The sequence below is a fragment of the Dendropsophus ebraccatus genome, chromosome 5 (genome assembly GCF_027789765.1).
Source record: "Dendropsophus ebraccatus isolate aDenEbr1 chromosome 5, aDenEbr1.pat, whole genome shotgun sequence".
Classification (NCBI taxonomy): Eukaryota; Metazoa; Chordata; class Amphibia; order Anura; family Hylidae; genus Dendropsophus; species Dendropsophus ebraccatus.
Genome location: NC_091458.1, coordinates 140,155,431 through 140,182,472, shown reverse-complemented (window position 1 = coordinate 140,182,472; position 27,042 = coordinate 140,155,431). Strand labels below are relative to the sequence as shown.

At 41.2% G+C, this 27,042-nt stretch overlaps 1 protein-coding gene across 1 annotated transcript in view; it reads right to left on the bottom strand.

Annotated features, from left to right (window-relative positions):
- Nucleotides 1–3,852: 3,852 nt before the first annotated feature.
- The window catches only part of ACACA (acetyl-CoA carboxylase alpha), a 220,232-nt gene continuing 197,042 nt past the window's right edge, over nt 3,853–27,042 (bottom strand). The window contains exons 50-55 of the mRNA XM_069971462.1: nt 26,472–26,649; nt 25,593–25,705; nt 20,019–20,173; nt 19,747–19,917; nt 6,896–7,032; nt 3,853–5,349 (exon numbers count right to left, since the gene is read on the bottom strand). Of these exons, the coding sequence (XP_069827563.1) occupies nt 5,223–5,349; nt 6,896–7,032; nt 19,747–19,917; nt 20,019–20,173; nt 25,593–25,705; nt 26,472–26,649 (881 nt within the window). The 3' untranslated portion in view covers nt 3,853–5,222. The remainder of the gene's footprint in view (nt 5,350–6,895; nt 7,033–19,746; nt 19,918–20,018; nt 20,174–25,592; nt 25,706–26,471; nt 26,650–27,042) is intronic.

Here is a 27,042-nt window from a genome sequence, read left to right as displayed (position 1 = left end):
ATTAAAAAGATTCCTAAGTTGCAAATTGATCCCAAATGACTCTAAAACTTGGACACTCCAGTACATGTCACACTAGACTGAATATCAGTGCGAGTCACGTCATAACCCAGAGTAATGTGTGTGACAGGTAATATGACAGGCGAGGTCAACAAACCTCAGATCTGAGCAGCATATCCAGGACATTACAGGTCATTTACATGATGCATTTACTAGAAGTAACAACTTACGTAAAACTAAAAGACGTAAACATTAAAAAAATAGTGTCGGAATGTTTATTGTGCAGCTAATGTTCTTTGTATTGTCTGGATTAGGGATGGTCCAAACCTGCCGAGATTTGGGTTCGTACGAACCTGAACTCTCGCCAATTAATTCCCGCTGTCTTCCACCTCCGTGGAGAGGGAGGATACAGCCGGAGGACCGCCTGGAAAACTGGGATGCAGCCTATGGCTATGGCTGTATCCCAGTTTTCCAGGCGGTCCTCCGGCTGTATACCCGCTGCACGGAGGTGGAAGACAGCAGGATCTATTGCCGAGAGTTCAGGTTCGTATGAACCCGAACTTCTGCAGCTTCGGACCATCCCTAGTCTGGATGTACTGAAATATATGTGCCTTCCAGTAAGTGCTAATTCCACTGAAGATTCTAAAGAAATGCAGAGTTGTGGCCATGAACTGGAACTAAAGGGACTGTCTGACCACTTAGAATCATAGAAGAGCTATAACATTTAGTTAGTGAGTGTTCAGTTACCCTCTGCCCATGAGTTACCCTCTGCCTAACAGCCAGTTCTCTACATAATGATCCTCCAGTTACTGCAGAGAAGCCAATGGAAAAGAGCTTTTTGCCCTACTTGGCAGGGAAGGACCAGAAGCTTTGCAGAAACATGGCATTATATCTGAGAAGACTCCTTCTAAAGGGTAAGTAAAAAGTACTGTGTGTCAACTCCAAAGTATGAACACAGCTTAACAGATTAGCAGTAGTGTTGAGCGAACCTGTCAAAATGTTTGGGTTTGGCAACTTTATCTGAACCCGAATGCTCGGCATTTGATTCCCCATGGTTGCAGAAGTAGGGCGGCTAGGAAAACATGGATATAGCTGTAAGCCATAAGCTGTATCCATGTTTTCCAGAACTCTCTAGGGTGGCATCCAACTTCTGCAGCAACAGGGAGTCAGGTAACGTTGCTGAACCCAAACATTTTGACAGGTTCGGTTAACACTGATCGGCAGCAGCACCAAGGGGAACACGGGATCAAAAATGTGGAAAATGTTTCGTTTTAGAATGATTCATAGGATAACCCTTAAAAAAATAAACCCTGGCCTACAAACAAACACGTTTATACAGATCAACTGGCATGATAAGTAGAAAAAAGTATTGTGCACGATCAGAGGAATAAATGTGGAGAAGGAACAATGGAAAGCACATGGTTTAAAAAGATATAGAACTTCAACTACGACATCCCGGAAAACGACAGTAAAATTCAGTAACAAACAAAAACAATAAATAAACATCTAAAACATTAAAATATTAAAACAAAATGCACTAAAAAGTCATAAAATATAAAAATGACGGTAAGTAACTCGATTCTAAATTCCTTCGTGTGCGTCGTCTAACATTGTGTATGCGGCTCCAGTACTTTTGCAGCCATGATTGAAATCTAACAGAACCCTGTCTATAGTCACTATATCACCAACTATTGCCGCTAGGCTAAGTCCATGTCGAGGATTCAGCACAGCAACGATAACTAGAATGTATTTATTCCTTGTCATACTAGTCCTACTTTGTTCCATCTGTACCGCTGGCTTTTTATAGCAAAGAATTGTCATGCTCCACTTTATAACCAATTCATGATATATACTTTCAGAAATACAAATGTGCTGGATCCGAGGCTGCTTTCCTCTCCACACTATTAAATACAGTTTTATTTCATTGTTGCTGGGGCTACCAATACTTCTGAGTGGCAGCGAGACACAGAAACCACTGACAAGAGATGCAGTCACCTGAGCAAATGAAAATAAATTGTGTTTAATACTCCATGGAGAGATGAATTTGATACATTTTAAACATTTGAAGTGTCCTTTAATTTAGTGCTGACACGGCAGCGACAGGCACCGACACGTTTCCCACTATGCATCTGTATAATTTGATGTGGAGGAGTATTATTTTACAAAGGTCAATGAATATTACACAATTGTTATTTCTGGTAATGAGATGTTGGGACGTAAGATTCTGGGGAAGAGGAAGGATAGATCCTACTTTATGTTCACACGAAGTATAAAAAAAAAAAAAAGGAGAAAGGTGTCCGCATTTTCTTTTTAAAACGACGTCCGTTATGACCGCATTTTAATTTGACCTCAATGAACGATGGATGTCCAATGCACAGTGTGTATTAAATAATAGATGTCGCTGGACGGACATCAAAATAATTTGTGGATGTTCTTTGCAAACAACAGATGGTATTTTTTAGTTGTTCACACCAGGGGCGTAACTAGAAATGGCCGGGCCCCATAGCGAATTTTTGATTGTGCCCCCACCCAGAGCGACCAAAAACCCATGCAACTGCAAGTGCTTGTCAGGACTGCTTGCAGTTAGGGGGATATGTGCAGCACCCTGAAGGCCCGCTTAGCCGCTGGGTGTTGCAAATGATGATGGCTCCAAGGCCCAGTGTATTGCAGGTATTGCAGGTTAAGGGCCCCCTGATGGGGTGGGCCCCGTAGCAGTTGCTATGGCAGCTACCGTGGTAGTTACACCCTTGGTTCAAACACAGTTTCTTTTTCTCATTGTCCTTTTACAGTCTTTACAATAAAATTCAATGGACTTTTCTATTAAAGAGACAACCAAAGGCCAATCAGTCCACCTGAACTAGAATAACGTACCAACAGCCGTCATTGTACTGACGGGTGCCCAAAACATTAAATGACGGACTTCATTTTTAACTAAAAAATAATAAATAAATATTCGGAAAGGAAAAAAAACGTTACGCGGCTATATTCACCCATAGTATTTCTGCCAGTCTTTTTTTTTTTTTTTTACCAAAATCAGGAGTTAATTGAAAACATAGAAACTGTGCATATCTTTTTTTTTTTATTATATTTTATTATATTGCCCTGTCCATTCCTCTCCTGGTTTTGGTTGAAAAAAGACTGATGAAAATAATATGTGTGAACACAGCCTATAACTGGGATGGTTCTCAGGCTGCCAAAATTGGCTTCTCTTGGCCTTGTAGTCTTTTTCCGTTGTGGTGGGGCTGGGGGTGGGGCTATTATAATAACATACCAGTAGTTTTCTCTGAACCCTTCTGGTTAGGTACAACACTACATTTTTATTAGATGCTTTTTCTCGGCATACCTGACCTACAGCATTTAGGCCTCATTTTCTATTGCAAATGCTCCAGAATTCTGCCATAATTTGTGCTTAAATCCTGCTTTCCATGAATTGAGTTACAGTACATTTATCATGTAGCTTTTTGACAATTCTTCCCTAGGTCTGGCAAAATGGCATAATTTTGGCACTAGGGTTCTAATTTAAATTAAGCCAACTAATAGTCGGGGTAAATGTAGACTAGACAGTCTACAGAAAAGGCGATTTATCAAACACGGTCCAAGGTCTGTCCATCAAACTTTGCACTGTCTAAGGTGTGATTTACATGTTTTGTGCACGGTCCGTTTATACAGACGATGTGCAACAGAACAGAGTTAATGACATCATGTATCATTATAATGCCGGGAGCTCTGAATCTGTTAAATCTTTGCGGTAATGTACTGACATAGCTGCTTGGCTGTGTCAGTACAGTACTGTGAAGATTTAGCAGATTCAGAGCTCCCGGCATCATAATGATACATGACGCCGTGAAGTCTGTGATTCCGGTCTGCAGCACATGTTGTATTCATGGACCGTATACACAGAATGTAGCAATAAGCCCTATGAATTAGATAGTTTTGGTAAATTCCTCCTTAGTATCTTACTTTTAGAGATTTCTTGTACACCCTGGCCCAGATGTACTTTCTATGTGCAAACAAAGTAGACAGTCTTCAAGTTCACCAGATTTTATGTGGCGTGGGCTGTTTAAGAAATCTGTGCACGTGAAGGCTGTATATTCTAAGTTTAGACCAACATTACATGGATGACTTGTGCGAGACTTCTGAGGTGCACAACTGTGCAAATCAGACCACGCCCCTTTCATACTGATGTCACGCCCCCTCTTGGACTTTCCAGAAAGGTGTCTATAAATTGTCCAAAACCTACTGTATGATACAAATTTAAAGAAAAGTCTAGCGGGACACTTTTTGGGCAAATTTCTGCCGCAGACCAGTAAATCCGGGTCGTTGTTTTGAAGTAAAATGATTACAAGTTACAATTTTCTCACAATTGTCCCATTCTAGAAAATGGACACTCCAGTACCTGTCACAGGAAACTAAACATCCATGCCGAGAGTCACATCATAATCCAGTGGAACGTGTGACATGTGGTACGGGAGGTCTGAGCAGCATATCCGGGACAATGTGGTTGGTTTATATGATAAGGTAATAAGGTGGATGGATCTTGTTGGGTAACCACCATAGTGTAATAATCTGTAAAGATGGAAGTTAATAGACAGCCCCTTGAAACCCTTGGTAAATTCTCTCCTGTGATCTTTTTTCTATAACACTTAGTTACCGCTTCTATACATACATTTTTGTATTTGTCTTATAACGTTCTTTTCACTTGTATCCATGCAAAAAAATAAAAAAAGGTAAAGGCTGACATCCCTCTGTGTCCGTCAGACAGCTGTCACTATTAGATTGTGCATTCTTTGTAGTAAAGATACCTATGATATTGTAAGCATTCCTACATGGCCATAGCATACACTAATATACCTTAATAAGCATAAACTACGCTATATAATGCATAAACCATATACTAGTCCCACCCAAAGTCTGGTTTGTCAGAAGACCAGATACAGATTTGTAAGTAGTATTACATGTCTACACATCTAGTTATACCTCCATTATACTAAGCCTGGAACAGAACTACTGCATGGCAGCCCTGTATACAGGCTACAGCACATGTATCATGAAGGGGTCTGTTACCTAATGTGTATATTATAAAACTAACGGATATAAAAGACTTTTCAAGAAAAAAAAAAGTCAGTTTACAAGGTCCCCTCTATTGTCATTCATCGGGCTGTGTGTCTTTGTTCCTTAACATTATAGTATTATATGCTAAGAGTGAAGCCCGTTCAGCTGGAGCACTAGGTTGAGGTCGGAGAGTCCATGGTTGACAGAATTCGAACAATCTCAGCTCTCTGTGTTGGTGAAATGTGTTGCGTCATATGAACAATAGAATCCATAGCAACCTCTGGGTTTTCTTGCACCAAGCTGTAAGGAGAACCACAAGTATTATTAACAAATAATATAACAATTAATTCCTAAAAATTAGCAATTTATTATACAGCAAAAAAATAAACCCCTCCATTAAGCTATTTCCTCTCGGCCGAGAGGAAGCGTGCGGCCGAGAGTAGCGTGCGAGTTAAGCACGTGAAACAGGCTGTCGCCCGTTCACCTGTCTGCATCTATGTATCTGTGCTATATGTGAATAAAGCAAGCGAACTTGATTAAGAAGCTGTGGTGAGTGCCTTGACATTCGGGTCTCTTTGGACTATGCTATGTGAAGATTGTTGGGTCAATTGAGCACCACCAGCTGAATTGGGTCTGAGTACGCGGTCACACAGTGCGGTTGTCCCCTCCAACAGGTAGTGCCGTATGCCTATCTTACATTGATTTAAAAGTGTTTAAGCCTGATCCATGCATCCTCAGCCCTATTCACATCCATCAGTCTCCTAAGTACCCCTACCTGATTCTCACCCCTCAGCCTCATTTTCAACCACACCCCCTGACTAATTCATGCCCCCATTAGCTTCATACTTACACACCTTGCCTAATTCTTGCCCTCTCAGTCTTATATACATTTACCTGAGCCAGATTCAAGCCCCTCGGCCTTATATTCCCTCCCCCTGAGCCCAATCACACCTTTTTAAACCGCATATTCAAGAGTGATTCACTCCCCCTCAGCCCAATTTTCAACCCCCCTGGCCTAATAACTCCCCCTTAGCCTCTTATTCACCCCCCTGACCTAATATTAACCCCTCAAACCTGATTCACTCCCCCTCAGCCTCATATTCACTCCCCTAAAACCTGGTTCAATTCCTCTAAGCCTCATACTTACCCCCCCCCCCAAACCTGATTCACTCTGTCTAAACCTCATATTCACCCCCCTGGCCTAATATTAAGCCCCACAACCTAATTCATGCCCTCTTAGCCTGATATTTACATGCCCGTGAGCATCACACTCATTTACACCCCTTTTGAAATAATAATAATTTGAAATAGAGTTCAGGCTGACTATTTATGGAAAAGTGCAGTCAAACTATATCAGAAAGGGGGACAGGACTGCGTAACAACAAGATTTAAACATTGGAATAAGGATAAGCAGAGTTATAACATGATTTAAAATAATAATAATAATAATAATAAACAACAATAACAATACTGACCATAGGTTCCCTTTACTAAAAAGGGAAATAAAAAATCATTTAGCAACGGGCACTAAATATAAAAGTAAAAAGTCATAAAATGTAAAAAAAACAACAACGCGTTCTCGACTATTAGAATGTAATTTCCTCAATTTAAGGTCCCGGACTGTGAAGTGAGCACAGTGCTATATAATATGACGGCAGAGGATATGTGCACATTACACACTCCTCTGCATTGCCGCCATCTTCCTACACGGGGCACACAGTATATCACAAGGGTAAACCACAGGGATTGCTCAGCTATTCTAGCTGTGTATAAGCTTAACAATCCTATTATCACCTATTACCCATATTTAATTGGTATAATAATAAAAGTGCGTCCACCGCGTTACCTGCGGATCTGCTTCAGGATATAGTCTCTAGAAATGTACTTGATATTTTCATCCACAACAGATCGGGTTCCCTCATCCTCGGTCAATTGTTTCTCCAGCCATTCTACCACATCCTTATTGTTATCCCATAGGTAAGCCTGGAAATGCAAAAACATTTCGATTACATGGCGTCTGATTGCTTTAGTGGAATCTTATTGTGGCGTCTCCTTGTTCAGTCTGGTCAGCGCCATTTTTGGATGAATAGATTTTTTTGTTCTGTTTTTGGAAGTGTTGACTTTTATTTAACAAAATGGAACCCAATATGGCCCATGACATTTATCCTAGCACTTATCCCGTTTTGTGAAAAGGAAACAATATATACCGACACAACTTCTCTCCACAAGTCAATGGAAACAAATTGGTGACACTATTACACGCACTATTATTGCAGAGACCAATGATCAGACCGATCCCTGTCATATAAGAAATAAAAATACAACTGTTGCACTGCGGCTAGTGATCGGCTGAGCGGGCTGTCACCCTCAGACGAGTCTGCCTTGTAAGTGTTGGCAGGATCGTCTTGATCTGGGACCCAAAGATGCCATAGCAGAACACTGGGGGAGCGTGGAAAGGAAATAATAAGCCGTTTATTATTTTCTCACCATGGGCAGGAACATAATGCATTTGCAGCGGATTTCATGCTGCGAGTCCCCCAGGGATATGCGATACAATTATGCCCTATTGTTCTGCATTCTCCGTAACCAGTGTCGGACTGGGGTATCTGGGGCCCACCAGAGGAAATAATCTTGGGTGCCCACCAATGAAGAAACAGTGAAAAACAACATGTAAATCAGTGTTTGTGCAGGTTTTAAAGCCCGAGGCCCATTGGAGGATCGTCCGGTCCTCTGGTGGGCCAGTCTGACACTGTCCATAACTAATCATCTGCTGGGCCTTTGCGGCGAGTTCACACGTACTGGATCGCATCAAATTTCATGCTGCGTCTTCCACAGTGAAAGCCGATGCGATTCCTGATACTGTCATTTTCTATGGGTTTACATGAAAATTCCACTGCAAGTTTGTATAGTCCCTTCCAACTTACCCACGGCACTCTGGTGAATACTTTATCCGTCGGCTCTCCGGCCTGCTTCTGTGGCTCCCTGATGTTCTGCTCGGCCAATCAGTGCACTGTCCCACCGCAGCCACTGATTGGCTGAGCGGGATGTCAGGGAGCCATGTGCCACAGAAGCAAGCTAGAGCGTGGACTGGTAACGTATTACCTGGGCAGCTGTGGGTTAAGGAGGATGGGGCTTTACATGAAAATTCTGTTGCGAGTATGTAAACCTATGCAAAATAAAAGTAACGGAAATCGCAGCTGATTTCACTACAGAACTTGCAGCGTGAAATCCGATGCAATTCGATATGTATGAACCCACCCTTAAACAAGATAATATGTTACCAGCCCGCCCCGCTTGCTTTTGTGGCTCCTGGGTCCCACTCAGCCAATCAGTGTGTTGTGGCGAGACGCCAGTGACCTGGGAGCCTGAGAAGCAACTGGGAACCGGCACAGAAAGTATTAGCTTGTAAAAAGGCCCGGCAGATGATTAGTTAAGGAGGATGGGGCTACATTCTTACAGCATTTTCCATGCATAACTGTACCGCATATCGCAACAAGACTTGCAGCAACATGTGAATGCAGCCTTAGAGGGTTTTATTACACTTGGTGTAAACTATGTAACCAGTTAAAATAAAATGTCAAAACTATGGCATAAAAATACAGCATTATGGAGGGCATAGGTTAGGTTCTGTTCACACTAGCATCATGCCTTCTGTTTATAATGGAGCCATTACAGTTAAGCCAGATCCATTTTCATCCCCTAATGGAGGCCGCTGACTGTTATCTGTCCTGATCCCTGTAATTTAGGACGCCATGAACAGCACTGGAGATGCACCATTTATTTTTTGCAAAAACTACCACTTAAAACCCCCAAAGGAGGCTCCTAATGCAAATCCGAGAATACCAAAACCCCGACACGATCTCCACTTCTACATGTAATGCAGCAGGACGCAGTGTAGCAATGCCTGCAATATCTGGTTAAAACATTAAGATCATTTACATCTTCAGGCAAAAGCGTTTCTTGTAGTTATTCCTCAGTTTCCAACTTTCCATCTTGATGGATGGATGACCACATTATCATTTAAGAGTGTTTAAAACCTAATAGCTACTCTCACTCCTCATTTTCTTTACAAATCATTTAGAAATCAGTTTGTTTTGCCCACCACCACGCCAAGTTACCACCATTAGCGCTCATTCATATTTATGCTATTTGGTTTGGGTAATTAAACACAAAGCTCGGGCTCTAAAAGCAGAAGTCTCCGGTGTTTGTAAAAGCAAGCCTGGATGGCAGCGGCTAACAGTACAGTATCATCCAATAAAAAAAACATTTTTAGCAAATGTATGCCCTGCAGGAGATGACTGACAGGGAAAAGAAGATTTGTTTGTTGTTCCCTGTTATTAAATCATACAAGGGGCCTCGCTGTTACTGCGAGTGTCAACCAAATGAAATGGTGGAAATTGTTAACTAAACCGTGGCTTATTATAGAAAAAGAATCAATGACCAACATGCTCAAGCCTCACAAAAGCCTCTGTGATATACAGTTTCATGGCTGGCACTCCGACACAGATCTTGGGAAATATTAAAGAGTTCAACGACAGGCAGATGTCTCGCTACCTCTTGGTACCTTTAAGGGATCTCTTCACAAAGAAAATGCTACCTTAGCTATTGGCAACATGTTATAGACCAGGAAGAGCTGAGCGGATTGATATACATATATATAATTGAAATCTCTGATGTTTACATGCTAAAGAGTCCAGTCCATTGAGTGACCCCACCCACTGGACTCCTCAACACAGAATGGATTAGAGATTTCAAACAACATGTTACAAGTTATACTGAATCATTTCCCATAAAGATATATATCTATCTGCTCAGCTCTTCCTGCTCTATAATATGATGGTGTAGATTAGATAGCATTGTCTTGGTGACAGGTTCCCTTTAAAATAAGACTAGAATATCTGATATGCTATCATGCTACCCACTGATACTGTCCCTCCCTCAGCCACCAATCTATAAGTTGAATAGTAAGAAAAACTAAAGGCCCTATTACACAGGCCAATCTGGAGGAGCAAGCGAGTGTCTACCTGTCAGATCAGCGATCGCTTCCTCTTTGTTCCCCGCTCGCTGTCAGTGCTGCGGGAGGGGCCCATTGTAGTTAAAGGGGTTGTTTGGGATAAAATTATATTTTACTATGCTGATGGGGCTGCGGGTGAGATGTCAGGGGCATATACTTACCTGTCCTCCTCCACTGACAGGTCCCAAGCGGTCAACTTGTAAATGGAATCTCAATAAAGACTTTATACTGACTATACTAAGCTTCTATTCTTGACGGGAATGTGCGTTACCAGATGTTTGAAGTCTCTGCCAGCAGCGGAGAGTAGGCGGCTAAGGACCCAGCAGTGGTGGCGGAGTGGGATAGGCAGCCCTAGGGAGTACAGGAAAAAATGGAAAACATGGATACAGCCTAGGGCTGTGTTCACACTACGTATATTTCAGTCAGTATTGTGGTCCTCATATTGCAACCAAAACCAGAAGTGGATTAAAAACACAGAAAGGCTCTGTTCACACAATACTGAAATTGAGTGGATGGCCGCCATTTAATGGCAAATATTTGCTGTTATTTTAAAACAACGGCTGTTATATTGAAATAATGGCCGTTATTTACTGTTATATGGCAGCCATCCACTCAATTTCAACATTGTGTGAACAGATCCTTTCTGTGTTTTTAATCCACTCCTGGTTTTGGTTGCAATATGAGGACCACAATACTGACTGAAATATACGTAGTGTGAACGCAGCCTGAGACTGCATCCAAATTCTTCAGCCACTGATATTTAAATGGCGAGTTATCCGACTCCAGCATGCCCGAATCACGCTCATCTCTGTGGGGGATCTCTTTGGTACCCAGTGAGATGAAGCCAACATTAGGCATTGGGATTTACTGGAAGCATGGCTACCTTGCACAACTGGGTATTCTAAATAAGATTTTTAAAGGGATTATCAATGACCAGCTCTTCCTTTACTCGAGTCGGCACAGAGATTAACCGGCCATACATGTCCGCTAAAGCAACTGCTAAAGAAGAAATTAAGTGTTCTATGCCCAAATGTCTGTCCATGGAATACATGGATGAACTGAATTTGCCAGAATGGCACATTTCACATCAGCTTTCTATGCTGGTACGGAGAAGGGGACTAAAGCTGGGAAACCTTCCCTTACGCAGTATATATGCCCTCAGGGTAGCTTCACACGTACCGTATCGCAGTGGATGTTACTAAATGAATGAACACAGCATCAAATCCGCACTGTAAAATCTGCTGTGGATCCGCAACAGATTTGATGCTGTGTTCATTCATTTAGTAAAAATCCACTGCGATGCGGTACGTGTGAAGCTACCCTTAAGGAGCAGGAGGACAGACTGCTGTAATACAACCTGCTAAAATACATATATTTAGAATAAAGAGATTTTGCAAAAAAAAAAATTCATTAAAACAAATGCAAGTAAATGTTTTCTATGTTCTATGTTTCCCATAGCTACGATTTTAAGTTGTCAGTCAAAAACCACAAGGATTCCCAGTTAGGCCTTAAAGGGGTGTTCCGGTGAATTTTTCTTCTTTCCTTTCAAATCAACTGGTGACACATTAGTAAGTTATGTCTATTTTAAAATCTCCAGTCTTCCAGGATTTATCAGCTGCTGTATGTCTTGCGGGCAGTGTTGTATTCTTTTCAGTCTGACACAGTGCTCTCTGCTGCCACATCTGTCCATGTCAGGAACTGTCCGGGGCAGGACAAGACCTCCCCTGGCTGGTGACTGGCTGAGCGGCCTGTGATTGCAGAGATGGGGCCAGTAGCATAAGGGGGAGCAGGGAACTGGGGCAGCATGGGTAAGTATGATTTCATTATTTTTACACAGACATCTGCCGTGCACCACCACAAGTAGCGATGAACGGCCAGCGGTTGATAATTTAAACGACAATGATCAGCTGATGATAATTTCTTTGGTTGACTGCTGTCTCTATTACACAGAGCGATCGATTCAGCAGATTATTGTTCTATGTAATAGGACCCTTGCTGCATACCTGGATACGTAAGCATAGAAAAATTACAATGAGAAAATAGAAACAGGTTACAAAAACCATGTTTCAGTAACTCGCTCTGATCAGTAAAAAAAATAAATCTAGGCGATACATTCCCTTGAATACACAAGGCTGACAAAGGTTTTTCCACCATAAGCACACATGCTTGATGTTGTTTCCAGTGGGGAGAGAGCTGCTTCAAAGCCCAAACATCACTAGTATGAGGAACAGCCGACAGATGAAAATCTTTAAACTCCTTACATCATTTTAACTAAATTTGTATCTCCCATTCTTCTGTTTACTGTGTGTAGTATACTTAAAAGCATCTATAAACTATTAGGGGGCAATCCGGGCAAAAACAAACTGACAGAATTCTTTTAAAGTGTCCCTGTCATGTAAATTTTTTTTGCAGAAATCAATAGTACAAGTGATTTTAAGAAACTCTGTAATCAGTTTTATTAGACAAAAAAGTCTCTTCCTGTACTCAAAAAGCTGCTTTCAGCCTCCCCCCTCACTTCTTATCTGTGCATTATCAGGAAAAGTAGTCTACAATACAGAGGAACAAAGTGAAGATGGGTTTGCTGAGTCCATTATAACCTATAGAGGGGAGAAGGGCTAAGGGGATGAGTGAGCAGGGAGAGCAGAGAAGCAGCGGTACAGTTTAGGATTGTCTGAGCACATAAAACGCTGGATTCAGAGGTCAGAAAAGTCAGTGCTGCTCTGGGAGCTTGGTGAAAATAGATTGCAGGATGATGTGTTATGCAGGGCTGAGTTCCTCCTCTCCGTGCTCAGTTATCCCCCTCAACCCCTCCCCCCTCCATAGAGCATAATGGGTGCAGAAATCCTGCTTCTTCTGAAGTGAGGGGGAGGCTGCAAAACAGCTTTTTGACTACAGAAGGAAACTTATTTTGCTTAATAAAACCTATTACAAAGTTTTTTAAAATCACTTGTACTATTGATATTTACTGATTTCTGAAAAGTGCCATTTAAATGACAGCGATATAATATTATGTATAAAAGCAACAGCAACTTGTCAACAATTTCTAGATAATGGCAGGAAATGTACTTTTATATACACTGAAAAGAGGGGAAAAAAGAATGAAAACCACCAAAAGGGTCATGAAATTTTATGCAATTCACATCTGTTAACTAAAGATCCAATACTGATAAAATACTGACATAATTAGCAATACCAAACCTCAAAGAAATCTACAGAAACCAACCTAAACTCTTAAGTGCCAGCAACAAATTTCAATAGACATCTTCCGGCTCCTCGTATACAATGGAATTTTATCATTTCCATGAAACGACTTAAAGTTTTGAAGGTTCATTGGGAGATCGCTAGATTCATATTTTAAGGTGAAACATATGTAGAATAATTGTATGCACTATTTAAATTGCTCTGAAATTTAGAAAAAAAATTAAGTGCAAAGATCTTCTATGCAAAAAAAAGCATAAAACGTAAAAACACTGCTGAAAGCTCTTCTTTCCCTTACAAAGTATATTCATTTTATTAATACCAGAGGAATCGACTGTTTATAACAGCTTGCAAATCCACCTCAACTAAGAAAATGTTTGTGCCAAGATTTGAAAGTGATGCTTTCCCATTCATACAGTAAAATCCCATAGTGAGCTGCTATGATTAACTACATCATAAACCTATTGTAATGCAGAAAAGTGCAGCCTGGGGAGCTTTGCATACATTATCCTATGTGATATAAAACAGGACACAAGACTGCTGTAAGAGAAGAGAATGTGCTTTACTTAACACCCAATTTTAGTGTGAAATATTCTGTTTATGTGAATATATTTCAGTATGTAATCTGTAATATAAATTAGCTCGCTCAAGATATTGATATATTTCAACATGCAGGAGAGTTGTGAATATATATATATATATATATACACATATGTGTATAATATGATGGACTGACATACACTGAAGGGTAAATCTCAATACTTAAATTCTTGGTATCATGAATGATAAAGTCCGGTGATGAATGTGCCGATATGAAGATATAAACCCTACTGGTACATTTTCATAACACTCTCCAGTTCTTGAAGGTTAAAGGTCCTATAACACCAAACGATTATCGGCCGTAGTTGGCCGATTACTGGCTGTTCCGGATGATAATCGCTTTGTGTAATAGATCATGGTAAAAGACCATGATCATGGTCTTTTAACATGTTGAAACGCAAGGATCAGTACAGCTACGGTCACCCTGCGTAATAGGAGCATCGGCAGCAGGACCCCCCAGTATTAAGTATTCCTGTGCGGCATGCGAAAAGTAAATTTTAATGAAAGTAATGCTTTAAAAGGAGTTATCCAGTGCTACAAAAACATGGCCACTTTCTTTCAGAGACAACACGACTCTTCTCTCCAGTTCAGGTGCAGTTTGCAATTAAGTTCCATTCACTTCAATGGAACTGAGCAGAAAACCCCCGCCCAAGCTGGAGACAAGAGAGGGGCTGTCTCTGGAAGAAAGTGGCCATGTTTTTGTAGCGCTGGATAACCCCTTTAAAGTGAATGTACCATCCAGTAGCGGACTATTACCGCCGTTTCGGGCGGTAGCCCGTGGCCCTGATACTTTCAGTGGTGTATTGTCTTCTGGCTACATTTCTGCCATGATTTGCAAAAATTGCTGCTTTTTTACCGCAATTTTGCACAAATCAGGTAATCATGATATCTATCCTGTACTATGATAGTTACAGTGGGGTGGGGGGCCCAGGCTTTGTGAACAGCCTGGGGCCTATGGTAAAGCTAATCCGCCCCTGGTACCATCAGGTTCATCGCTTTAAGATTTTTATATCAATATACCGTCGCAGAGCTCCCAGTGCCGCGGTCTTTTCCTTGGCACCAACCTGGTCTAAAGCACTGAAGGCTGGCCCGCCCACCCCCAGTGTGACGAAACCCCCTCCTCTCTTTGACATGGCTCCATTGATTCTAACGGAAAGGAATTTAGTCACACTGGGGGTCGACGGGCCCCAACTCCAGTGCTTCAGGCGGGGCAGTTAAAAAATAAAAATAAATAAATAATAATAATAAAAAAAGACTGTGGCACGGGCATCTCTGCGCCGGTCTACTCATGGAAAAATCTTAACGCGATGAACATAATTGTACATTGGCTTTAAAAGTGAAGTGATATTTTGAACAATGACTGGCATCTAACACTGGGCGGTTTGTGCTCTATAAATGATAATAAAAATATAATAAATCATGCAAACTATATAATACTATACTATGCCTATAATATAATCATTTATCCATAACAAAGACACATCAAAAAAACACAAACTATAGGGGTAAATGTAAGCAATAGAAAGCATATCCCATAGGGCGCAGAACGATTGCATCTAACAACACCACTGGTAAAGGAGAATTTCGGGCACAGACACTTGGTGGGTGAAAAAAAACAACATATACTTATGTCCCCGGCTCCAGCACTGTGTCCGCTGTCCTCCACTCCTGTTCCCCAGACGCTTCTAGGTCTGAGTGGGGTCCTGGGATGTGACTTGTCAGGACTGATCAGCCAGTCAGTGACAGAGGTGGGACACCGCTATGGCCGCTGACTGGCTGAGCGGGCTTGGAGCCTCACATCCCAAGTCCTCTCTCTAGACCAAGAAGCGTTGGGTAAGCGGTGTGGAGGAAGGACACCGTGCTGGAGCCGGGGAGGCAAGTACATGTAGTTTTGAAAAAAAAAAAAAAATCTGTATTTAGAATTCTCCTTTAAATAAAATTCTGGTTAATGAAGACATGGGTCATGTGTTCTAACATTCAGCTACATTACAGCTTCACAGGTATTTCCATGTTGTACCCAAATGCAGTTTACGTAGGGAGAAAAAAAAACTATAAACCATTATCGCAAATGAAACCTCATTTTTCTGACCATTACTGACAATCGGGAATATAGTAATAAAAAATAAAAAAATAAATGCCGTATTAAGGAGAAAAAAAAGGAGCCCATCTTATCAGTCGAGGGACAGACAGATTAAAATATATCTTATGTAAAAGCAGTTAGACCGAAGAGATTGTAGGAGAAGAAAAAAAAACAAATAAGAAAGCTAAATATCTGGATAGAAATTACACTTGCTGTAAAATCCTGCACAAAGCAAGATTTAACCAGGAATCCCAAAGCTTTTAGTTTGGGTGAATATTTAATACTGTTATTAATCATTTTTAATCCGTTTGCTTTTAATTAAGAAACAGCATGATGCTTTCCTATCAACATATGCCAGGGAGCAGATTAATTGTAGCTTAAGATAACTTGCCGTGATTGGTGTAATGTATTAGCTAACAAGGCACAAGCTCCTAAACACAGGCGAGCGTTGCCTGTAAAAGCTCACGCACTCCCCCCTGGCAGCCGTGCCCCCTCCAGGCCAACCTTTTCAGCCACATCTATCTTAAATTGTTCAGAATGCCCAGCAAGTATTGCAGTATGAGGGTATGGCGGCAACAAAAACGTTACAGGACCCTGGACCCACGATTGTCAACTTGGTGGAATGTTCTAAAAGTAAATATCAACCAGGGCTAAACCTTAAATCCAATATTATTGAGAAAGTATTTAAGGAGAAGACGACAGCGCTGGACAAAAAAAATTATTTCAGGCTGGGGGAACATTAAAAAAAAAAAAAAAAAAAGAGGTCATATTCACCTGTCCCAGTGCCCGTGCAGTACCACATCCCGCTCCTGGACCGCAGCCGGCTGTTTTCTTAGTTCTCCTCCGGCTACGTCACGATCCGGCTGACAGACGCCCCGCTCACGCAGTGAGTAACTGGGGCGGGACACCTCTGCAGCCATTGATTGGCCTAGCCAGCTAAATCCCACCCGCTTGTGAAGTTTCAGCCAGGTTAAGACACCCGGCAGAAGAGGACACCCGGAAGGGTATGGGCGCACGGTCATGTGACACAAAGAGCCAGAGCAACAGCATCTATCCTTGACGAGAATGCAATTAGATAAATGCTCCATAACCAGCAAGGTATAAGCTATTAGCAAGTTGGTACTATGTGCCTCAAGGTGGACTCATGCCGCCTGTTCCTGTTGGCGCATTACTTCATGTGTTGGTCATGCTCTGTCCTGCAACCTTTCTGGGAGGGTGTTTATGACATTATTGTTTATAAGTTACAATATCAAGAGCCAAATACCCCAGTTTTTTTCTTACTTTACCTACCCAAAATTCCTGTAAAAAAAACAGTAAGTCTATATTGAATTTTTTGGTTAATGCTGCTATGGTCTGCATACCAGCACATTGGAAATCTACTAAGCCCTGCTAAAACAGCCACGACGGGGCTGTGTCATTACAGCGCTGCAAAGGTTCAAACACTTTCCCTGATCCCAGCATCAAATTGATACAGGATACCGGGTGGGGAAAGAGTCCGCTACAGGGCTACAGTACAGTTATAAGATATTCTTTATACCATACTGTTTGGTGTTTTCTTTAGGATTATTATATTATTAAAGTAAAAAAGAATTTAGAACAGCAGCATCTACACATACAAGAAACATTTGCTGTTCCAAAGTGCTTTTAGCTGTTTATGATAAAGCTGCTGTCCCAGTTACATTCTATTCAGTATGGTCACTGGTTGTCAGAGGAAGCCAATGCACATGCTCACCACTTCCTCCCCTAACAAGCAGAGATGCCCATGATCACAGAACAACGTCCTCATCTGCTGGCAGCAAAGGCATCTAGCCTCCTTCAAGCACAAGGTGGAAGTCGCTTGATAAGCTATAAGGCACTACAAGAATTAATTTATATAAAAAATAAAATCAACTTACCTGTTCTTTGGTATATAACATTATAAAAATTCTTTGAATCAATCCATACAGCAGAGTGGTAGCGGATAGACTGCGGATGCTCATTCATATTAGTAATAGGTGGGAGTCTCGGCACCCAGACCCACACTGACTAAACTACCGACATAATGCTATGACATATCAGAAGAAAACTACTGACATAATACTATTACCTATTAGATCAGAAGATCTTGTCCATTCTGCCTGTCAGGAGAAGGAGGAAAGGTTTTTATGGGGATTTGCTCTGCTGCTCTAGACAGTTCCTGACATGGACAGAGGTGGCAGCAATGAGCACTGTGTCAGACTAGAGACAATACACCACATCCTGCAGGACATACAGCAGCTAATAAGTACTGGAAGACTGAAGATTTTTTAATAAAATTAATTACAAATCTGTAAAAAAAAAAAAAAAAAATCTTCTCTGAAGAACCCCTTTAAGAATATTCTAACAAAAGCATTAGAGAAAACTTGTGTCTGCTGCAGACTGGGCCACTAGCCTTGTTTCCTGTAAAATTACTCATTCAATCATTTTCTTCTACCAGAAGTAGTACCGCTCCTATGAAATTCTGTGTGTCGGTGAACGAGATAACATACACACTTCAGCATTTCCTGTGAACTTTAAGGAAACCTGTCACATTGAAGAAGCAGTCTGGTCAGCATCATGTTATACAGCAAGAGGGGCTGAGCAAACCAATACATAGTGTTGTGGGAAAAGATTCAGTATAAAAGATTTTTTAATTAATTTAAAGGTCTGTTTATTCTGGGCTTAGGAGTCCAGTTAAAAGGAACCTGTCACCAAGACAATGCTATCTAATCTATCGCCATCATGTTATAGAGCAGGAGGATCTGAGAAGATTGATATATATCTTTGTGGGAAAAGATTCAGTATAACTTGTAACATGTTGATTGAAATCCCTGCTCATTCTGGGTTAAGGAGTCCAGTAGGCGGGGTCACTTAGAGGACTGGACTGGCATGGAAACATCTGAGATTGCAACCAATAAATTACAGGTTATGCAGAATCTTTTCCCATAGATACGTATATCAATCCAATCAGCTCCTTCTGCTCTATAACATGATGATAACAGCTTAGGTAGCATTTTCATGGTGACCGGTTCACTTTAAGTAGCCCTACCCAGTGACAGATACCTAGGTTCTGTATGTAGCAATATGCAGGGAAGGTTGTCATTAATTCAATGTGACAGCTCACTGGACTCCTAAGACCAGAAGAAGCACTAATATAAATTATTAAATGAATTTAATCTTCTTACACAAAACTACACATCAATCTGATGCCAACAGACTAGACAGTATTTTTAAGGTGATCTGTTCCCTTTAAATGGCAAAAGGTCTCCATGCTGTATGTAAGGTGCATGCTGTATTATCTATTGTCTTACCAATAATTTATATAAACCGTTTATAACACCTTGCTGCAGACACTATGTTACACAACACTGTGATCTAAAATGTCCTTACTACCCTGTTTGCCCGAAAATAAGGCATCCCCTTAAAAAAAAACCCTAGCAGAGGGTTTGCTGAATTGCTTAATATAAGGCCTCGCCTGAAACAAAGTTTTTGTTTGGAAGCATGCCCGCCGAACAGAACACCAGGGTACGCAGCTATGATTCTTTTTAGCCCACCGCCATTATCCCCTCTCTTCACTGTCCGTTGCAGAGCAGCTGCATGCAAGACATGAAGACAGTCACCTGCCGCCAACACCAATGTTCCCTTCAAATCTTTGGGAGCAAAAAATATTATAAGACACGGTATTATTTCAGGGAAACACAGTATGTTTTGTTGTTTAGCAATTATATTTTAATTCCTTATAAACATTATAGTATATACACACACACACACACACACACACACACATACACACACATTACCCACTTACCTTGACAGTTCCTTCAACTTCAACAAACCAGCGCCTTAGCATAGCCTGAATCTGCCCATCTGTTAACTCTGGATTTGCAGCGTGGATCCTTTTCTTTGCTGCATCTTCCAAAAGTAGTCTCCGTAACCTCCAGTAAAAAAACGACCTTGAGGTTTTCCATTCTAGAACGTCCTGCGTTAAACGAACCAATGAGAAATAATTCATAAGAAGGAAAAAAGAAAATACTAAGTGTTACAAGTGAAAACAATGAAGGGGAGGGGGGCAGTACTTACAGTTATAACTCCCTTTTCCTGCATTCTACCTGGTGTATCATGTAAATCGGCAAATTGCACGGCCACTTGGTGGTAAATGGGGATCAGAAATTCTTCTCTTTCCTTAAGTTTGTTTTCCAACTCTTTGCAGTCAGCAGGACTAAGCTCTGGAGTTCCTGAGGGAATACAATATATCCAGAAATAAATCAGAAAAACGGATCAAAACAGATTCCCATAAATGCATTGGTTTTTGCATTAGTTTTTGCATCTGTTTTAACATTGTTCACGGTTTTTCTTTTTTCACCGCCCTTATTATATAATTCAATGGACTTTTCAATTAAAGACACCCTAAAGGCCAATCAGTCCACCTAACCTAGAGTAATGTACCAACAGCCGTTATTGCTGACGGACGTCATTAAAAAATTTTTTTAAATGGACAAGAAAAAAAACCATTGTGGGAACATAGCCTAAACGTGATGTGAGAACTTTCTATACAAAGATGTGTGACATGTTCTTTATTAGAACTGTAAATTAACAACGGACTGCTCTTTATCGATAAGGTGTTCTCTATTATCCAATGTGGTATTGAAGAAATTACCATAGAATCCATCTAGAATGTAAGTTTCGCACTCTGGTTAAATACAACTTGCCCCACAAAAAAACAATTTGGATCCTGCATTATTTACTGGTTTTATACAATTTGATTCTTGCTGCGTTGTGTGGTCACGTGAGCGGAGACGCTCACTGGGGCAACGTGATTGGCTGCCCATGGTACAGGCTTCCTACCAGCATTAAATCAGTACCAGCCCTAATGATTAATGTTAGGGAAAGGATTAGGGTTACTAACTCTCAAACCAAACCCCAGTCTAGCTGTAACCCAGAGGGCTGGTGTTCCTTCTCAATTGGATTCTAACTTCTGTGATTTTAGTGTGTGTGTGTGTGTGTGTGTGTGTGTGTGTGTGGTGGGGTAACCCTAATACTAAGCTATAGGGTTGGCACTGAGGCAGACCATGATTTTATGCTGCTAGGAAGACCGCTCTGCAAGCGGCCAATCATATTGTACCATGGAGTGTCCATGCTCATACGACCACCAGATGTAAGTGCATGCCTTCCATTCTGCCTATACATTCTAGACTCTATAGCTTTGCCACCATTTTCACACAATTGTGTCAAAAATGCTGTGAATGTTTGCAAATTGCAGAAAATACATGAACAGTCCCCTTAGTGTGTGACAGAAGGAGAGCACCCCCTAGAGGATACCTTCTGGCCCTTCTGGAATTAAAGGGGTTATCCAGTGCTAGAAAAACATGGACACTTTCTTTAGAGACAGCAACACTGTAGTCTTCAGTTCAGGGGCGATTTGTAATTAAAGGGGTACTCCAGCGTGGGGGCACTTTTGCGCCGCTCCGGTGCCCGGTTCCCGCCTCCTTCACTGAGTGGCTGAGCGGACCTGAGACGTCACGTCTCGGGCCCGCGTCAGACACCCGGAAGCGGCCGGGATCCGGGCACCGGAGCGCCGCGATGCGGGACCCGCCACTGGAACCAGGGAGGTGAGTGGACGTCTTTTCCCTCAGCCACCTTGTCCCCGGTCCCAGCGCAAAAGTGCCCCCACGCTGGAGTACCCCTTTATGGTGCATTCACTTCAATGGAACTGAGCTGCAAAATTTGCACCTGAACTACAAAGTCTCTGATGGCATATGTAGAATGTTCCTGACTACTATAAGTAGTGACATGTGAATGATAGGAAAAAAACATCCTATCTAGATCCTATTAGAGTTTTGGGGAGTGCATGCATCCTTGTGATTAGAACGAAGACTGCTACCCATGTTCTCTCGATGCCATGGTCTGGGCTTTACTTCCAAGGTGAGTGTTTGTGAGTATACTTGGATGACCACATTTATTTGAAGGCAGGGAATAAAAAGAAAATTGCAGGTGCCAGAGTTCAGAGCTGTTAACTCCTATGGTCAGGTAAATGCCTGGAGGGTTGACCTCCATTAAGACATAAGGAGGTGCTCTACATAAAAAACATGCCCCCTTCCAAACGAGTTTTTATGCACCATGCACTTGCCACATGCTCTGAATTAGAAATCAGGGAGAGAAGCAGGTGCTGGAGCTGATGCAGCAGAATGAGACCAGTTACAGGAGCAGTAAACTTCTAGCAGGTTAATCATTTCTGAGCCACAGATCATATGAGCGCGCTGAAGTCTAAGATTAGCAAAGATGCCTAAGGTATAGCGGGTGATACAATGGCAATATTGTACCCCGTATAAAATGCCCTGCTAATATTTGTACCTGACTTGTATAGATTACTGGATTCTGATCCTACTATTTATTGAGAATATTTCATACTTTATTACACAAATATTAATAAAAACAGCAAATTTACGATCATTTGACTCAAACATGGCCAATTTTACCCAGAAACCGCACCTCTTCTATTTCAAATTGTAATACCACACATAACCTGAGGACAGGTGTGGCGCTGAGAAAGTAGCTGTGCTTTTTCTAATTCTTGAAAACCTCTTTATGGCTAGGTTCCAATTTCTGCTGGGACCCCATCAGAGAGTCTGGTTGGCGCCAAAGAATAGAGGCGGATGGTCCATTCAATAATGGACGTTAACCGATGCAGATGCATACCTGGCAGATCCCGCTGACTTCAATGGGGTCTGTCATGTTTCCATTTGCCGTCTGTTTATTTTGTAGCATTTCCTGTGATGTCACGTTCTCTGTCTATTTCCTGTTCCTTCCAGTGAACATGATGTCACAGGATAAGTCATGTGGGTGGGGCAAGCATCCCTCCAATGGGCTGGCCGGAAACCACATTGATTTTAGCCCTGCCCCTGATCAGAGCATAGTGGGGCCCAGTTAGGTCAGCATAATGTGGAGAAGACATGAAGCTGATAACTACTCTGTGGGAGGCACAGTGGCTCAGTTATTAGCACTTGCAACGCTGGAGACCTGGGATCAAATTCCACCAAGGCCAACATCTGCAGACTAGTTTATTTACTGAAGGGAGAAAATTGTTGAGTACCAAATGGGGCTGTGGATAATATGGTTTATTCGTCAACCTTACAGACTATGCTACTATGACTAGGGATGGACTGTTAAAGTCATAAGCTGAGATGACAAGACATCTCTGCAGAAGTCTGAACAAAAAGACTGATGGGACAGGGAAAGCAGTGCAGTGGGACCCACTGGGGATTTGTAAGGAAAGTCTTTTTTTGCCACTCTAACACAAACCTAGCTAAACTGAAAACTAAGTTTGGGTTCATGCTGAACTAAAGTTTAACAGATTGCACAAAAACAGCTAAACGGTTGCAGGTGTTTAGCTGTTTTACTGCGGTTTGTTAAGGCCGCTCATTATACTTACCTTTCCTCACTTCCCTGATGTCAGTCTTCTCTGGTGACAGCCAATCACTGGCCATGGTGCGGTCTCTTCTCACTCAGCCTGTGATTGGCTGAGTTGGTTGTCACTCTACAGATGGCTAAAGACACCGGAGAGCCACAAGAGGACACCAGAGGAGCGTGGACAGGTGAGAATATATTTTTGTGTTTGTTTTTTTTAGATGAGCAGTTGCCATTTTCCCGAACTTTGCAAAAAGTTCCAAACCAAATTTTTTTTTAAAAAAAGTTCTGAATTAATCTGGGTTAGGGAAGCTCGGCTTGCTCATCTCTACCGAAAACATTTCTGGAAAACCAATCAATCAAATTTTGGATTGTATCTGTATGTGACTATAAGAGAAACAGATCACTGTTTAAAGTTATAGTTAAAGCGCTAAATACAGTGAAATCCTAGGTGCACTGCTCCCTCGAAAACATCAATATGCAAAAAACAGGAGCCTCTGTCTCGGAAAACAAGACTAGCCAGATATCCCTCCGGGATGGGTCCAGTGAAGGGGTGGCTTCTGTAGGGAAACTACCAAAACCACTGTATTAAGTGGCCCTATAAGTCAATCTAATGACAAGGGAAAAACCTGACTAAATTATATATATTATATATACACACACACACACACACATGCACTTAAATACATACACACACAAGCATACAGAAAAATATAAAGGAACCAGTAATGTGTAAATGTGTCCCTTTATGATTGTTCAGTATGCCAAAGTCACTTATTATAAAATGTAAATCCCCAATGATTATTAGAAGAAATGTAGATTCTTCTTCTTTGGTACAAACCACCATATGTTACCTGTTCTACCATAATCACAGTATCCAGATAAATAAACCAAATACTTTCAGACAAGATAAGTAGATGAAAAATACTAAATCTCCCACTGACTTTCATAAAGATAATCTCCTAGGGTAATAGAACCTGAGGGGTTAAAGAAGGCAGTGAACCCCTGGTTAATGATAGAAATTCAGCAGGCAGCATATGATAAATGGAGCTCTCCCCATTTCTGCTGAAGTCAGCATGAACCGTGACCCCACGGCTTGTTTGTGGCAAATGGAGTGCGTGAAATATCAAGGGGCAGTGATCCAGAAGAAGACCAACTTTGACAAATTTTAAATTGGCCAGAAAGAAAAATCTGAAAAAAAAAAAAAAAATGCATTACCCTGTATTCTACAATCTTTCCTCCATTCAACTGTACTGAATAAGTAGCCGAACAATATGAGAAAACAAATGAGTTGGTAAGCAATTGTGGATGGAGAAGATGTTTATCTATGGCACAAGGCTCGTTTAATTCTCCCGTCAGTCATTCAGAAGCATACACCTTTAGGAAAATTGTTCAACATATTCTAATGTCTTTGAAGCTTATTCGATAATGAAGACGACATAGTCAAACCGTGAAGCTCACCTCACAAGCAACATAGAGGTGGGGGGAAATGGTGGATGCCACTAGGAAGCCAAAACCCAAGACAATTAAAAAAATAAAATAAAAAAAAAATATATATATATATGGGGCAGCCTTCCCCGCCGGTGGTGCTGGCCGGGTTTTGGTGGGGCTTTTTGGGTCTGGTCCTGTGACATTGGGGTTGCAGGGCCATTCCATGGCCTCCCTTCCCTGCACGTGCACGCTTTGCGGGGTTGGCGGTCGCTGACCGACACAGTGTGGAGTTAGCGTAGGGACCCGTGTGGACCAGAGGACCTGCACGGTGGTACAGGGGGCGATATGGCTTGATCAATTCATATACAGACACTCTGGTGTTGATTTTTAATATATGCCTAGCGGCATTAGTATCAGCCATAGATGGGATGTGCAGCCGTTCGATTCTCTCCAGTTCGTGTGTATATATATATATATGTATATATACAGTATATACACATATTATATATATATATATATATCTGTCAAGGCAATATTTCAGCACAAACTCTTAGTCATGTGATAGAGCAGAAGTAGCTGAGCGGATTGATATATATCTTTGTGGGAAAAGATTCAGTATAACTTGTAATCCATTGATTGATTCTCTGATGTTTTTATGCTAAAAAATCCAGTCCATTGAGTGACTCCGCCCACTGGACTCCTTAACACAGACTGATCTGAGATTTTAAACATGTTATAAGTTATACGGAATAGTTTCCCATAAACATATATATCAATCTGCTCAGTTCACTGTTTTTAAGTGAAAATATAAGCACCCACCTAATCTCTCTGCCAGGTGAATGTAAACTGGATCTACTCTCCTCATTGTCTTCACCAAATCCTTTCTCCTGAACTTTATCTCAACTGTACCTTCTGGTTCAAGAACACCCCCTCTGTATAAAAAAAGAAAAAAAAAACACTTTAATAAATACATTACGTTGTATACATACATAAATACAAATTTAAATATAAAATTTTTAAAAAAATCTGGTACAAATCTGTAGCATTGTTCTAATGTGTTACTATATTTGAGGTAGATAATCAGATGAGGATGATTATTATTATTATTATTAAAAATAATAAAAACGATAGTAGGAATAATAATATTCTATATTTATCTGTGAGAGAACAAGACTTTCCAGGTGCAGTTGCTGCTTAGAATGAATTATTATTCTCAACCCCCCCTAAGAGTGTAGCTTACAAGTGGACAATTCAAGTGGATAAATCAAGTTTTTATTAAAGTTTTTTTTTAAAGGTTTACAATAGAAAGGAAGACAAATGAACAGCCGCTATTAAGACACTATGAAAAAACAAGGCCCAAGGCCATAGCAATATCCAGAACCCAATTCAGCGTACTGAGGGCCAGTGTAGGGTCCAGTTCTGAATCTCTGAATCAGGCATCAGATACAAGTGGACAAGTAGATATCCTTGTTTATAAAGAACAAAGTTCCTTGCTGCCAAGAGGTAACGGAGCTGATAAAGGACTAAAATACCAGCGTGATGTGACCATCATTCAGAATTGCTTTATGACTACTGAACACACAAATATCTATTCTTGGAGAAGGAAAGCAGCTGGAGGTAGAAAGATGACAAACTAGTACGAGAAGATAAATTCCTAAACTAATCGCAGCAGTTTAGATGATGAAATGAAGGTGTTACCTGCTCTCTTTATCAGCATACATCTCCATGTGCCTGGGATTAATTGTGGGGTCAATGACTACCCAGGACCCTCCTCTCAGTTCGGCTTGAGGTGGTATGTACACCAGCACAGGCTGCTGGTATTCCCGTAAGCCATCCACAATGTATGCTCCAAACTTCAGCACCTGGTCGTACATATCTGTAGATATACAAAGTCATCAAGGTAAAACATATAAGTTCAGATTTTAGCCAGAATGATCCTTAAAGTGTTAGAGATTCATATATAATGTTCATTAAAACGGACAAGGATATCAAGAGAAAGAACCATTTGAAGGGACAAAGTGGTCCTTTACACACAGCTCCGGAGTTCTTGCTAATACATAGCACTATGGGATCATATATCCATTAATTCTCTCCTCTCTGTTCCCACCATTTTATTTATCCTTCATATACTACATACATACACTTCTATAATATTAAAGTATGAGCTAGTGTCCTACACATACAAGGGATCCTTTCAATATTTATTTTAGTGTAGCATAAGCTTAGAAGTAGGCTTAGATAAAGGATGTAAACGCTAGGGACCTATAGC